Source organism: Pseudonaja textilis, chromosome 2, assembly GCF_049901715.1.
Source record: "Pseudonaja textilis isolate UNSWEBS1 chromosome 2, rPseTex1.2, whole genome shotgun sequence".
NCBI lineage: Eukaryota > Metazoa > Chordata > Lepidosauria > Squamata > Elapidae > Pseudonaja > Pseudonaja textilis.
The window spans coordinates 49,490,490-49,506,379 of record NC_141991.1 but is presented as its reverse complement, the minus strand read 5'-3'; the positions used below and the strand labels follow the sequence as shown (position 1 = coordinate 49,506,379).

Below are 15,890 nucleotides of genomic sequence, written 5' to 3'. Positions count from 1 at the left end.
TTTATCTAACAGCAGTCTTTAAAATTTAATAATTTAATAATTTAAAGCTGAGGTATTTACAAAACTGTATTGCTTTTTTTCTCAGACAATATAGCATGTAAATTTTTTAAAAGTTTATATTTACATCATCATTTTCATCAAAGATAGGGTTAATATTTTGAGGCCACAACAAAACAGTTGCATTCAGTGTCAAGTCTTCTGGTTCAAATAAATAAACATCCAGAAGATAATTCATTCGTCGCTGGCATTCCTATAAAAGAAATTAAGTAGTTTATTTCTGCTTTAAACAAGATGTAAATATGAAGGGAGATTGGGTTCAATTATAATACTGGGTATATCACTCCAACACCTATTACATTTTCCCAATCAGGAAAAAAAAAGCTGTTGGTGTTTCTTGAGGGTGTAATTCACAGGAGAAATCTGAGGTAGGGCAGATAAATCATGCAAAATGACAGCTTGTAGTTGGCAATTTTAAATTTAACCAGAAGATTGATAATCTGCTTCCCTGCAGGAATGTTTACTCAGCTTCAGCTGCTATACTATTTAAAAGACAGATATATGATATTGTTAATAGTGTATGATTTCACCCCTTTTAAAACACTTCTGGGTTTGATAGTACTGTGAACTAATAAACTGAATGTGTTCATTATTTAGAGGTAACCTCCAGTGAGTCTCAGGTAAGTGAGGATAGGATTGCAGCTTAAATGATTCAGGGATTTCAGTGAAAATATTATGCCGTTTGTGATTTAAAACTTAAAACCAAGTCTAGAATTAAGTACTCAGCAAGTGAGGTAGTGTAGTTGTAATATCATATAGGAAAGTACGAATTTGGAAAAATTGAACTCCTCCCCTCCCCTGCACAAACATCAAAAATACTGCAATAAGGACCCTGCAGAAAAAGGAAAATGAATGCTGTGATAGGAAAGAAGTGCCAGGAATGGCAGAGGACAGCAGCTATTTTTGAAAAAAAAAACCCTCAAAATAATATATTTCAATCTTCTGAAAATGACTATAAGTAGCTAATAATTCCACCCACCCTTCACGTTGGACTCAAGCTCAACCCCAAAAATGCCAACTCTAATTAAAACATTAAAAAACCATTCTGTGTAAACAAACCAAAAGTTCATATTATAGTGGTATGCTGCAATGACTAGATGTTAGTACTTATATGACTTATTTTAGAATATAGGAGAAAAATGAAGATTAGCTAAAATTAAATTAATATGCTATCTGCCACTTAAAAACCAGGTCTCCTAAAATATTTACCTTAATCCTTTCATACAACTTCTGTATTCCTATGGTTTTAGCCTTGTCTATAAAAGCTATACTTTCCATCATTTCTTCTGTTGTCTCAGGAACTTTTAATGCACGTTCTTTAATGTTTTCAAATTCATTACATATCCTAAAAAATATTTTTGATGTGAGTTTTACACATTTTAGATTTACAATACAATTCTGTACATTTCTGTTTCTAGTACCTTCAGTACTGTAGTTGCTACAGTATAGTTTTTATGTAAAAGAAACGATTAGTTATCATTACATCCAAATGCATACTATTCAGACCAGAGGTGGTATTCAGCAGGTTCTGACCAGTTCTGGAGAACCAGTAGTGGAAATTTAGAGTAGTTCAGAGAACCAGCAAATACCACCTCTGTCTGGAGATTTTACAATATCCTTCCCCTGCCATGCCTACCAAGCCATGCCCATAGAACTGGTAGTAAAAACATTTGAATCCCACCACTGATACAGACCTATACATAGTACTTAATTCTTAAGTGCGACAATGAAATATCAATCTGTCAGAAAACAGTATAGGTAATACTCAACCTACAACAATGATGAAATCTACGCATTATGTTATAAGTCATGATGGTCAAAAAAGCAAGTGACCAACCAGATTTTACAACTTTGATGCCACATTGCTTAAGTGAATGCCACAGTCATTAAGTGAAGTCATTGTTCACTATGGGTTAGTTGTTGCAATTTGGAAGTAAATGCTAATTTTCAGCAAAAATTTCATAAAATATGGTCATATGTCTGAGGATTGCTGCAAACAGCCATAAATGCAGCTCGGTTGCCAAGCAACCAAATGCAGGTGGAGCGGGGGGCATTGGAACTTGGGAGAGATCTGTTATAACTTCAGATGATCACCAAGCAACTGATCAGAAGTCAAAGGGTACCTGAATACAAAATGAAAAATTAACAGTGATATATACAGTGCGTGGCAATATTTTCCTAAGAGATAATTTGTAATAAAAAATTACTCACTTTTTATTTTCTTCTCTATGATTGGAAGCTAATAAGTCCAATAATTTATATGCAAAGCTTTTTGCTTTTTCACATAATCCTTGCTTCAAGTCATCACAATCTAAACGCACCATAGAGAAGTGAGCTATCATTGGCAAGCTCATTATTTCCGTTGAAAGATTTAAAAATTCATCTATAAGCTTCAAAACATGATTATATTTGTTATTTTACATATAGATGCATAATTGAATACAGCTGAAACAAGTCTTTGGAAGAACGTTCCAATTGAACCAATTACAACATTTTATGATCAGTTTAGTTTAGATTAATGTAAATAAAGTACTATTTTCATTATACAATTACTTGCATAAAGCACTGACAGTAGATGGCAGCATTCTACTGTTCTTTGACATCAAGCCTAAATTAGCAGTCTCCTACTGATTATGTATACACCTTCAAAAAAAATTTTTTAAAGATTTGTTTTACTCATATCCAAAATTCAAATGTTTCATACCACATAGAATTGAAGTGGCTCTGGAAGCCACAAAAAGATCCTGGGAACCATAAAAAGAATGCTGAAGTTCCTATGCAATTCATGGGCCACCAGTTGCCCACATTTGCACTAAATGAACTAGCTTCCCAAAGATTCAGTGAAGGATGTACTTCTGCAATCAATGTTAAAGGGAAATTCAACTGCGATTCCAGGCACTACCATACAATCAGGTTGTGGAATTAAGGGTGGGCATTCTGTGGGAACATTTTGTCTTTTGTTTCAGGAAAAAAACTAAACCAGAGTGCATGGAACATAATCACAAACCAAGCTATTATTCTATCAGCACAACATATTTGTTCCTAGCATACCAAGCTACAGATGATGATTCCTTTTTTTGTAAATTATATACAAGCTTGCTGCTCTGTGGCTTGACTGGGAAGTTCATTTTGTTGGTCATAGTACATAGGATATTAAAGTGATATTAATTTCACATCTAGATGCCTGAAACTTGGCACACATTTAGATGAAGGTATCATAATCATTAAACAATGTAGTAAACAGCATGTAGGTTCAACAATGCTACATATATATATCCTAAAATCACAGCATTGATTATCAATAAGCTTCAGGGCCCAATCGAAAATCCTGGTTTTGATTTTTAAAATGCCACATGGATTGACAGCAAGGTACCTGTAGGACTGTCTCTCCCAACTAGAATTAGCCTACCCTGTGGATTCTTCCCAAGAAATACTGTTCTGGGTCCCAATCTCATTTGAGAGTAAGAGAGGGCTCGTTCTTAATGGCAATTTTCCATTATAAAATAGGTAAAAGGAGTCCCAACTTGCTTTCATTATGAAAAGTTATCCTATTCTAATAGGATTTTGGTATGGAGACAAATCAGGGTTTCTTGTGTAATTTTTGTAAAAAATTGTGTAATTTTTTTAATGTATTGATGTTTATTTTCAGTGCAAACTACCTTGAATCAAAAATTGGAGCAATATAGAGATGTAAAAACAAAACCTCAAACAAACTACAATAAAAGAGTATAAAGGAGATATCTAAGTACCATTTCTTCAAATCAGGTTACTTATTTTTTTCACTAAAATGTTTATGGTACTCTCATAATAGCTAGAAATGAGAAATCTGGTTCATAGGGTTGATTCGAGAAAAATGTATCAGGGAACTGCAATCAATTATCTGCAGTGAGCATCATTATGGTTCTTGTTTCTCTTAGAGTCCTCTCCAAATGAGCAGGCCAAAATTTTCAGGGATTGAGATATTTTAAGGAGTAAAGTATAAATTTTGTCTCATAAATCATCCCCCAAAGCTCAGACAGAAGTCAATAAATGATTTGTTGAGGAAAAATGTAATTGGCATAATTCAAATAAGAATCATGGCATTTTATCTGATGTATACAGAACAAAACCAGGAGTACTTATAAATTATAGATAAAATTACCTCTGCATATTCATCAAAACTGTGTTCCTCAGCTATAAATGTTTTAATACGGTCATCTGCAGCACCATCCACAAGCCAGCCATATTTTTCCTCTGTAAAAAAATGAAGAAGGGAATGTAACAAAAATAAAACAAGCAAAATACTCCTTTCCTGCCCATTTTTGGTTTATCTGTTGCTTCTGGCACTGTAATAAGCCAATTTGTGCATCAGTGGGTTGTGTACTGGTCTTTAGTCCTAAACGATCTTAGAATTCTCCTATAAAAATAGTCACCACAAATCAACAGCAATTTTATTAAGTTTGGAAGGTTAAAGATATGACTTTGAAAATAATAATTGTAAATCACTCACCATAAGAATCAAAATGTGCTTTTGCACCTTTCAAATTCTCATTGAGTGCTGTCTTCAGTACAAATGAAGCCCATGCTATAACATGGTCAGGAAGTTCAGTGTCAATAGTTGTTACTATGTTTGTACCTCCTAACCATGAATGTATTGTCTGAACATTCTATTCAAAAGAAATTCAAGGATTATTTATGGCTTTTAAGAAATAATTTCATAATATGTAATACTATTTATATACCAGCTTGTTCGGTGCAAACTCATAAAATTACTTCAAACATTAATGTACTTATCAGCTTTACAGTAGTTGAATATTTCTGAATATGCTTTTATTTATTTCTGAATATGCTTTTATTGAGAGTAAAACTGAATGAGCACACTTGACTTGTTTTTAAATAAACAGAATGACTTCTGAATGAACATGATGCATATCACCCTGCTTCTTAACTAATATTATCACCTCTTACTTTTAGACCAGAAACTAGTGAATATTTTCTGAAAGAGACCTCACCAGCAGTTCTGTGGACCATCCAACTGTATGAAATGGGCTATTTATGCACTTAGTGTTTACAAATCAAGAAGCTGAGAAAGATTTAAATTATTTTTTTATCATCAATATGCATTCAGAAATCCACCTTTTGCTCTAGCAGTACCAAGAGGACTTAGACTTATATACAGCTCCATAGTGCTTTACAGCACTCTCTGGTCGATTTACAATGTCAGCATATTGCCCTGAACAATCAGGGCTCTCATTTTACTGACCTCGGAAGTTGGACAACTAGGTCAACCTTGAGCCCCAGAAATTGCCTGCAATACTGCATTCTAACTATTGCCACCAGTAGCATCCAGATTCTCATGGAATACTATTCTGAAAGATTTCTCTTTTTTTCCCCAGTGGCGCTCTGCATATGGTATACACTTCTTTTCATATTCACCCTTATTCATAGAACAGCACAATAAATCCATTCATGTATTTTCTATTTGTAACACCTAAAACTAGACTTTACATTGGGGAATAAAATACCTTAAAATTGACATTTTTTCTTCCACAGGGCCTAGTTTCTCCTTCCAATGGCAATGTCTCTAGTATTCCATTTAATAGAAATCAAGCATTTATTTAGTCTTCTGCACTTCTGGTTACTGAAGACTATGAGTTCATAAGAAATGCCTATATACCTTAAGAATTTTTCATTCACTTTAAAAAAACCATGCTGCTCAAGACTGTTTGAGAGAAGAGAGGTTTTGATATCCTGAGAGCTAGCCAATCAATTCTGTACCTAGCTGCTTCTCAATAAACTGACAGAACTGTTTTGCTCTGAATCCAACCTAGATAGTAATGCCTATGTTTCACCAGATTATTTCTGGAGCAGATTCACAATTCAAACAATGTTTGTGTTTTAACAGTTAAGTGCAAGAAAGTTATTTTAATGTTCATGGGTAATGAAAATCATTTAGCATTGGATGTGAGGTTTACAATCATCTGTGCATTACCTGAAAATAAACTGAAGTATACGGGAATTATTAGGATTGATGTATAAGTTAGTAAGCAATATAAATTTTACATATTTTGTGAGATTAAAGTATAATAGATAAAACAGAACCTGCAAAGTCTGTGAAATCAAAGTAATAATACATAAGAGGGTATCTTCCAGATCATGAAAGCTAGGATAAAAGTCCATTTTCTCATCATCAAAAGTCAATTCCATTTTGAACAATGGTAGCCATCTCTGATCTTCTAAGTCAAATAACTTCACATAAGCTTCAACAGATCTTTTTAATAACTCCTTCAGCTAAAAAGCAATGTTTAAAAAATTGTTTAGTACACATAATTAAAGCAATCTTAAGCCCATCCTCTATATTGTCTTGTTTATTCACAGCTTCCATAATACAAACATGTACATTTTGAAATTTAGAATAAAGCATGAACATTCACATAACTCTTGCAATAATCTTTCATGGATTCAGATTCAAACATACTTTTGTTATTCCTTTCACAAAGGTATTTTGAAAGAAAGAGTTTGATAAATGATCTGAATTCTTTTTTTGCTGAAGTGATGGAAAATGAAAATTCTTAAAATGCATACTTAATGCTCTATGAAGACATGAAAAAGAGACCTGATTAGACATAAGTGTAGCCACACAATTATAGAAAGAATCCATTTGATCAGGTTTCACACCCTCCAGTGCTTCTTTTCTGGTAAAGAGATTGATAACCCTTGGATACCATGTGTTTAATATCTTTTCTTCTGTTTTTAAGCATTTTATAGACACATCATTTTGAAGGGATTCACATTCTATTGGGCCTTTTGACCTGTATTAAGAAATTAAACAATGTCAAGCAAAATCAATGGACAATAAAAACAAAGCAATGTACAATTAATAGTTATAAAAAAATTGGAGTCCTTATATTATTTATGTATTTTTGGTCCAGATTTAAAACTCACATAAAAATAAGTGAAGCCTGCAATGAAGTATTATGATGTGGAATGTCAGAATTCTAGGAAAGTACAGTTATGTTATTCTATTTCCACTTCTCAACTTTTTTTTTCATATTTTCCACTAATCAGTCACATTCTCTCTTCACTAGTTTCCTTTTTAAATTTTCTTTTCATAAAATGGAATTTATTTTTTCCTGATTGCTAACAAGGATATTTTCCCAAGCTTGTTCATATACCTTCTTGTCTATACATATGTTGCTCTGATTATGTAACAATCCCTCTGGATAATACATTCATAATTAATGTGGAGGAGAGATTATCAACTGTAGTAGATATTATATGGTGGGCATCTTATATCATCTTAAGAATACTAAATAAATTAATTGCCAAATACTAAAACATTCAACTTGAATTGTAAAAAATAAACTATTAGTGATATATTTTGCTAAAGGAATATAAATAATTTATGCAATGTACCTAATTAGAATTATGCATATCCTTTGAATTTAGAAAATTAAATCCAGAACAATAAATGTTACCTGAAACCAGATACATCTACTATAAGTAAGTTGGAAAATGTTATGTAACCAATTTCAAGGAGAAGTCTTAAAGTTGGATGGAGAATATGTAAATTTTCAAAAATCTGTTTTCTTGCTTGTACAAAACTTTTATGCCATGGTCTAGAAAAGTCTAATCCTCTGCAAATAAACAAAATGACAATGCTAAATACATGGTAGAAAAAAAGAAATAATATAATTTTGAATAATAAACAACAGGAAAACATTTTTCAGCTTTAAAATCTTTAAAAGTCAAAATCAGACTATCAGAAATAAGAAAAAAGATTCCACTTTTGCTTTAGCAAAACATTTGGAATATATTTATTTATTTATTGAATTTATATTGCCACCTATTTGCCCATGGTGACTCAAGACAACTTACAGAATATAAAACCACATTTAAAACAATAAAACTAACAAAAAAAAATCCAATTAATATAGTACAATATAACAAAATCACCTCCCATCTCCCTCCCCCCATGACAGCAGATCACACGAGCCATTTAATGGTCTCCATCCTGCTCGGGTTCCTGAGGCCTGCTGGCAGAACCAGGTCTTCAGCGCCTTCCGGAAGAGTATTAGAGTGGAAGCTGTTCTAATCTTTGGAGGAATGATATTCCAGAGAGAGAGAGACACCACGGAGAAGGCCCTTCTTCTGGGTCCCACCAGGTATATCTCCCTCGGGGATGGAACCTACAGCATTCCCTGCCTCCCCCATCTGATGGGTCGGGTAGATGTGACCGGCAAGAGCCGGTCTCTCAGATAACCTGATCCCAAGCCATGAAGGGCTTTAAAGGTGACAACCAGCACCTTGAATTGTACCCGGAAGCAAATCGGTAACCAATGCTGCTCCCATAGGACAGGTGCACACCAGGATCTGCACAAAACCATGCAGGGCACTGCATTTTGCATCGACTGGAGCTTCTGGATGCTCTTCAAAGGCAGCCCCATGTAGAGCTCATTGCAATAGTCAAGACAGGAAGTGACTAGGGCATGAGTGACTGTGTAGAGGCCATTGGTCCAGGAAAGAGTGTAATTGACATACAACCCGCAATTGCACAAAGACCTTCCAGGCCATGACCACCACCTGCTCTTCAAGCAGGAGTCGTGAGTCCAGGAGAATCCCTAGATTACGCACAGGGTCTGTTTGGGGTAGTGCCACCCCATCCAAGACCAAAGGTGGCATTTCTCCCTGAGCTAACAAACCCCAAACCCAGAGCCACTCAGTCTTGCTAGAGTTCAGTTTCAACTTGTTGCTCCCCATCCAGCCCGAACAGCCTCCAGGCACTGTGAGAGGGAGGACATGGCATCACTTCACGCACCACGGGCCAAGACATACAGCTGAATATCGTCAGCATATTGGTGATATCTCAGTCCATGGTGATGGCTAATCTCATTCAGCGGCTTCATATAAATGTTAAATAGGAATGGAGAGAGTACCGAGCCCTGTGAAACCCCACAAAGCAGTGGGGGAGGGCTGGATCTCTCCCCTCCTATCAACACTGAGAGAGTCTGCAGAGGAAGGAAGTAAACCAGGATAGCACAAGGCCTCCTACTCCCATCCCCTGAAGCTGCCCCAGGAGAATACCATGGTTGATGGTATCGAAAGCCGCAGAGAGGTCGAATAGAACAAGGATGGATGCACTGCTCCATCCCGCTCCCATCAGAGATTATCTAAAAGTGTGACCAATGCTGTTTCTGTCCCAAATCCAGGCCTGAATCCTGACTGGTAGGGGTTGAGATAATCCATTTCATCCAGAAACCTCTGGAGCTGCTGCACAACCACCTTCTCAACAACCATCGCCAAAAAGGGAAGATTGGAGACAGAAATTATCCAACTGGTTGGAGTCCGATGATGGCTTCTTAAGAAGAGGGCAGACCACAACCTCCTTAAAGTGCTGGGACACTGTCCTCTCCTTTAGGGAAGCATTTATCACCACCAGAGTCCACCTGTCTGTCATCTTCTGGGAAGCTTTCACAAGCCAGGAGGGACATGGGTCTAAAACACAGGTGTTTGCACGCATACTCCCTAGCATCCTGTCCACTTTCTTGGGAGCAACAGGGTCAAACTGTTCCCAGATAACAGGGCAAGAACCTGTCTCAGGGGTTTCCACTGGATCAGCAACCATGCTGGCATCTAACTGGGAACGAAGTTGAGCGGTTTTGTTTTCAGGAAAATCCACAAATTCCTCAGGGTGCTGCTTCAGGTGGACATCAATCTCCCCCTTCCCCAGGAGGAGGAGGCTCACCTTAAAGAGGGTGTCTGGATGATTATCTGCAGATGCAGTTAGTATGGGGAAGTATTTACATTTCGTCGCATGAATTGCCACAAGGTAGGCCTTAGTAGCAGCTCTTACCCATGTTGAATTGAGTTCATCCCTTGTTTTCTGCCAGCAGCATTCTAGACATCTCCTCATGTGTTTCATCCCTCTCAGTACCTCTGTATCCCATGGGGCACAGAGAGGTCTACAGTTGAGGAGAGGTCGCATGGGTGCAATCCTATCCAAAGCCTCAATCACCTTCCTATTCCAAACAGTGACTAAGAGTTTGGCTGGACTGCACAGTAGATCTGCAGTTATAACCCTCAGCTGCTTCTGGAATCCATCCAGATCCATTAGTCGACAGGGTCAGACCAATCTAATAGGCCCTGCCTCCCTCCCTGGGTTGGGAGGTGTAGAGCTCTTGAGAAACTCATTGACACCAGATAGCTGTATTAATATAATTTACTCACACAGGTTCAACTGGCAAAGGTCCTTCTTTTTCATATTCAAGTAATTTTACTTCAGGTTTGATAAGAACACTTCGTACTGTGATACATTGGAAATATGTGTTAGGAAATGCTATTTAAAAGTAATATTTTAAAAATTATATTTAACTTCAAGGACTATTCAAAACATTACAGAAATATGCTGATATTTTGAAAAACAGCTATGCATACTATTTTAGCATATTACTTATAGAATAATTATTAAATGGCTTATTTTCAACAAAATAATTGACATTGATTTGGCTTTTAAAAACATGTAAGAAGAACACAGAAACTACAGCATACTTTAGGGATATCAAATGCTAAGTTTATTCCTGGATTGTTAAGTTAGTAACATGGTTGTTTAATGAATCTGGCTTCTCCAATGACATTGCTTGTCAGAAGGTCACAAAAGGTGATCACCTGACCCCAGGACACTGCAACCATCATAAATATGAACCAGTTGCCATGCATGCAAATTTTCATCATGTGACCATGGGGATGCTCCAATGGTCGTAAGTGTGGAAAACAGTTGTAAATCACTTTTGTCAATGCCTTCTTAACATTGAAAGGTGACTAAATGAATGGTTGTAATGATCAATATATTTTTTGCTAACTAGGCAAGAAATACATTTTATATTTTATGTTATACAAAGAAATATATAGAAGAATGTAAGGGAAAATGGGTATTATTCTAACATAATAATGAACTTACCCATAAATCTTTTCATACTCATTTCATAATCATCTGTTATCTCATTTAAGAGTTCTTCAACCAGTTTCTCTCTATCCTTGCCCTCCATGAGAGACTGAGGCACCAATGTGAGCATGGAGATTAACCACTCCTGCTGAATAGGTACTACTGGATTACTTTCAACACATTTCTTCATAAAGAGATAATTATTCTGAAATGAAACCATCATTATGTAATGAAATAAAACTAACACTTTTTATTATTTGTGATTTGAAAATACACATTGTAATATTACTCTGAGAGCTTTTCTTTATGTTCCATATTCTAAAGGTTGAGAATGTCTTGCTAGCTGTTGCTAGAGGACAACACCATATGATGTTGACTTTGTGTCTTTTTTATTGCCTCCAGCTGAAACAGCCTGATTACCGTTCTTTCAGTTTTAAGGCAAAGTTTTCCAAATTGTGCTAATTAGATAAAATATTACAGAAACTACACAAACTCCCAGGAATGAACAAACTCTAACTTATTTTTGTCTCCCCATGCAGGAGAGAATATGTTTAGCATCATTTGCTGATTGATGCTCAGTATTTAATGTATAATGTGTAAATTTGAATACCATTTTAAAAATCAGAAATTAATGTTACTAATATTTTAATCAAAATCTTTATAATTTTGATTTGACAAGGCTACCAAAACCATGAACATAACTGTCAAATTAAATTAATAATTTGCAATACTGGGATACCCTAACAAGTATGATCTTCAAATTACATTAATAAATAATATTGAGCATCTTCATCATTTGTATGTTAGTTCTATGGATAAAGAACAACAAACACTACAAATATTAACCACATTTCCATATCTCATAAAACTTATAAAGTTTATGCAACATGTTACAATCATAACAGGCCTTTTAAAAATCCTTAAATCCTTCACTTACTCTAATTTGTTTCTGTTCACTGTTCATCTGTTGGGGAGGGGAGGAAATAAGAAAAGATCACAAAATTTAATGAGAAATTCTTGGTAGTATCAATGAAAAAAATACTTCTGTCCAAAATTCAATCAGACTAAACCATAACTTTTAATAGCTATGCAATAAATTAAAACTCGTCCTGTTTGTACTGTTGCTGATATCTGAAGCTCAGTCAGCTAGTATAGACCTGCAGAAAGAAAGGGAACTAAGTAGAGTATTAATGGTGAGGGGGAAAAAACAGTAAGAAAATATATAGAGATGTACTGCAATCTGACTTTGAATGAAAAAACTATCCTTTCAAAATAATCAACTAATTCCTGACCTAAAAATTATTATAAGACATGGCAGGAAAACATACTTTATATATTTATTCCATCTATTCCATCTTTCTAACACAAAGGCCCTCAAAATGGTTAATATAAATTCCATGAAATAGATCTTAGTTATTTCCAGAGCTCAATGGAAGCATTTATAAAAGTTAAAAATTCAAAAGCAAGGAACTTTGTTAACACCTGCCCAAAAAACGATACTATATCTTCTTAATAGCTAAAGTGATAAAGTGCTTATTCTAATACGAAAACTTTTCACACGTTCCTCTTTTGCGTAACTGAAATTATCTGCTACCTAAGGCTATGAGAATTTCATAAATTCTTTGGTTAGGATTGAAATAGACTCAATACTAGGATTTATACACTACTAACCTGTGATTTCTTGACCTGTAGTTTGTTGAATGAATTACAATAATAAGTAAAAACCAACAGAATGGCTTAGTGCTATTTATGAACCGCTCAGAGTATTGTCTTTTTTCCCTCTATTTTCCAAAAGGCAAAAAGAGTTGCTGGTTCTCTCGCACCAAAATTTCTTATTTCTCTGAAACTGCCCCTCAATTTGTTTAATATTTTGTTGAAACTTACTGACAGGGTTTACATGTAACTACTTGAAAAAGCATGGGCCTGTTGCTTTTCACCAGGATTTTTCATAGAATAAATCATATTCAGTGAGGTAAAAGAAGATGTGTGCAAACTGGTTTGAATTCATGAGATTAATGCACTAGCAATTCATTGGGCCTGAATACAACACAGAGTGATATGACAGTGCTGTAAAGAGAAACAAAACCCGAACAATTATTATCCATATATATTGAAATAAAAAAACTTACAGTATAAGGCAGTTGTGGAGCAACAGGCTCAGGGTCTCTGTTAACAAATTCCTCCATGGACATTGTATAATCTTTTGTGGCAACATTAATTCTGAAGTAGAACAAAAAATAGTGAGCAATATAAGTTTCTTTTATACTTCTGTAAGTGTCTGTGATTTCTATCTATTTCTTACCAAAATTGTTGTTACTGAATGGCAACCTGGCTAACACTCAAACATAATCAAATTAAATCATATAGATTTGAGAAGGATTAGCCATTTAATTATTTATAATTTATTAGCAGAATAACAGAATCAAAAGGGACCTTGGATGACTTCTAGTCCAATCCCCTATTCAAGCAAGAAACCCTATGCCATTTTAAACAAATGTGTCCAATCTCTTCTTAAAAACCTCCAGTGTTAGAGCATCCACAACATCTGAGGCAAACCGTTCCACTGATTAATTGTTCCGTCAGGAAATTTCTCCTTAGTTCTAAGTTGGCTCTCTCAATTTAGTTTTCATCCATTGCTTCTTATCCTGTCTTTAGGTGCTTTGGAGAATGAGTTGACCCCTTCTTTTTTGTGGCAACCCTTAAATATTGGAACACCGTTATCATGTCCCCCTTACTTCTTCTTTTCATTAGACATTTAATGAAATTCCCACAAATGTTCTTTATATGTTTTCACCTCCAGTTCCTTAATAATATGTATTGATCTTCTCTGCATTCTTTCTAGAGTCTCAACATCTATTTTACTCCTACTTTAAATTTAGTTCTCTCCTCTTACAGTCCATCATGATGATGGCAATAGTGGTATATTCCAGGGAAAGATGAAAGACGACCAGTAATATATACCAAAAATATATATTCTCAGTAAGGTCATCCAATGGATGAAAGTCAACCCAGCTATCCAATTAAGGACATAATGGTAGAGAAGGCCCTTCTTCTGGACCCCAGTGATTGGAATTCCTTTATAAATGGAGTTCAAAGCATGCCTCCTCTATCAGCACAGATTGGGCAGGGCAATCCCAGTGGGATGAGATAATTAGACGCCACAGACTATTATGCAAAGTGTGCTTTAGTCTGGGAAGATTCTGTATATTTAGGTGAACAGCAAAAAAAAGACTTACTTTGCACATTTACATGTGTCATTCTTGGTTTTCCACATCTGACAGAACCAGAGAAACTCTGGAATGAACTCAAGTATGTTATTACAGATGAATGTGAAAAGAGACAAAGACCAAGAAAAAGAGGAAAGTAAATTGGATGTCAGAACGAACTTTAAATTGCCAAAAAGAGAAGCTAAAGCCAAAGAAGAAAAAGATCTCAGGAAGGAGCAAAGTATTTCAAACAGGGGAGGCAAGAAGCAGTATTCCAAAGACATCATAGATGAAAAGTGACATGTTCAAACAAGGTAAATGTAGAAGAGTACAGAAATGATGTTGAAGAAAATATGCGGCAATGTTTGGAAAAATATGAAATAGTATAAAGAAAACTAATCACAACAAATCAAGCTTTACAACTAACAATGAACATTTTGAAGCAGATGATAACTTCTGCCTATTAGCTATCAATGGTAAAAATGTAGAAGGAATGGCAAAACCTGGGGTTGGGTGAAAAGAGGGATCAGCCTATAATCCTTACATAGCCACAGGAGAACTAAGTCCAACCCACCCTTGAGTGCCATTGACCCTTATCTAATTCTAACCAGGTACTGACTGAAAAAATTCCCTTATACATAGGCTTTTAGCAATAAATCAGTTCAATTGAATCTTCACGTGGGAACCTGGTCTTTCCTGCCTGACATCAAGCTTCAACAATCAAGGGATATGCATTAGACTAGCATTTGAAAGGTAGTATGAAGGTCTTGGAAAAAATATACAGATGTGGAGGTGTGCCTATAGTTACAACTCCCAGAAATGTGTAAGAAAAGGTTTTCCTTCTGAATGTAACTTCTAAGAAAATGAGAGACGATGGATAGGAAAGATTTTTCTTTTAAAAAGAAAGAAAAATGAGACCGACCTAAAACTAGAATAGATATATGCTATAGAAATAGGGGAAATATTTGTTATACATTTTTTTTACCCAACACAATATTTAAAGTAAATATCAGAAGTTGAGAGCTTGGAAAAGGATGTTATTAGGTATGCTCAAAAACAATACTATTACTACTAGAAGGAAGTAGCAAATATTGAATAATGTAATAACAAAGAATTATGAATTGACATTATGTATAACAATACTAGATTAATGTAGCAGCTTCTAAGATTGGCCGTATTAAAAATTAGAATAGATATAAAATTTAAAAATGAGGAAACATTGTTATGCATACTTTTACTCAATATATATAAAGTGAACATAAAAGTTAAGTTACTATTAGAAGAATGTGGCAAATATCAATAATTGAAAAATGAAGGACTAAGTGCTGATACAGTTATGTATAACAACATAAGATCATGTAAGATGGATTTAATAATTTTTTTCTATATTATTATTGTTTTTGTATAAAATGATGACACTCAGTACCACACTGTTCACAAAATGATTATGGTGTATGCTTTTTAAAAAAATAAAAAAAACTTTATAAAAAAAGGTTTTCCTTCTGTTTATGGAAGAGAAATTTGCATTGGAAAAAGCAGGATAAAAAAACATATTGACATTCAACACTTTTTAATCGTGGTGTTGAAGAGGATTTCTCAGAATACTATTGATAGCCCATAAAACAATCAATTGGATCATTAAAGAAATTAATCCAGAGTTCTCATTGGAGGCACAAATGGCCAGGCTCAATTTTTGGACACACTAT

General features: G+C 34.9%; 1 protein-coding gene across 1 annotated transcript in view; it reads right to left on the bottom strand.

The window, feature by feature from the left end:
* DNAH12 (dynein axonemal heavy chain 12) overlaps window positions 1–15,890 on the bottom strand; it is a 92,603-nt gene that overhangs the window by 71,468 nt on the left and 5,245 nt on the right. Inside the window, exons 3-14 of the mRNA XM_026723685.2 lie at window positions 13,108–13,198; window positions 11,916–11,942; window positions 10,994–11,183; window positions 10,264–10,339; window positions 7,515–7,673; window positions 6,653–6,848; window positions 6,139–6,327; window positions 4,547–4,703; window positions 4,199–4,290; window positions 2,269–2,447; window positions 1,267–1,402; window positions 125–250 (exon numbers count right to left, since the gene is read on the bottom strand). Coding sequence (XP_026579470.2) covers window positions 125–250; window positions 1,267–1,402; window positions 2,269–2,447; window positions 4,199–4,290; window positions 4,547–4,703; window positions 6,139–6,327; window positions 6,653–6,848; window positions 7,515–7,673; window positions 10,264–10,339; window positions 10,994–11,183; window positions 11,916–11,942; window positions 13,108–13,198 — 1,618 coding nt within the window. The remainder of the gene's footprint in view (window positions 1–124; window positions 251–1,266; window positions 1,403–2,268; window positions 2,448–4,198; window positions 4,291–4,546; window positions 4,704–6,138; window positions 6,328–6,652; window positions 6,849–7,514; window positions 7,674–10,263; window positions 10,340–10,993; window positions 11,184–11,915; window positions 11,943–13,107; window positions 13,199–15,890) is intronic.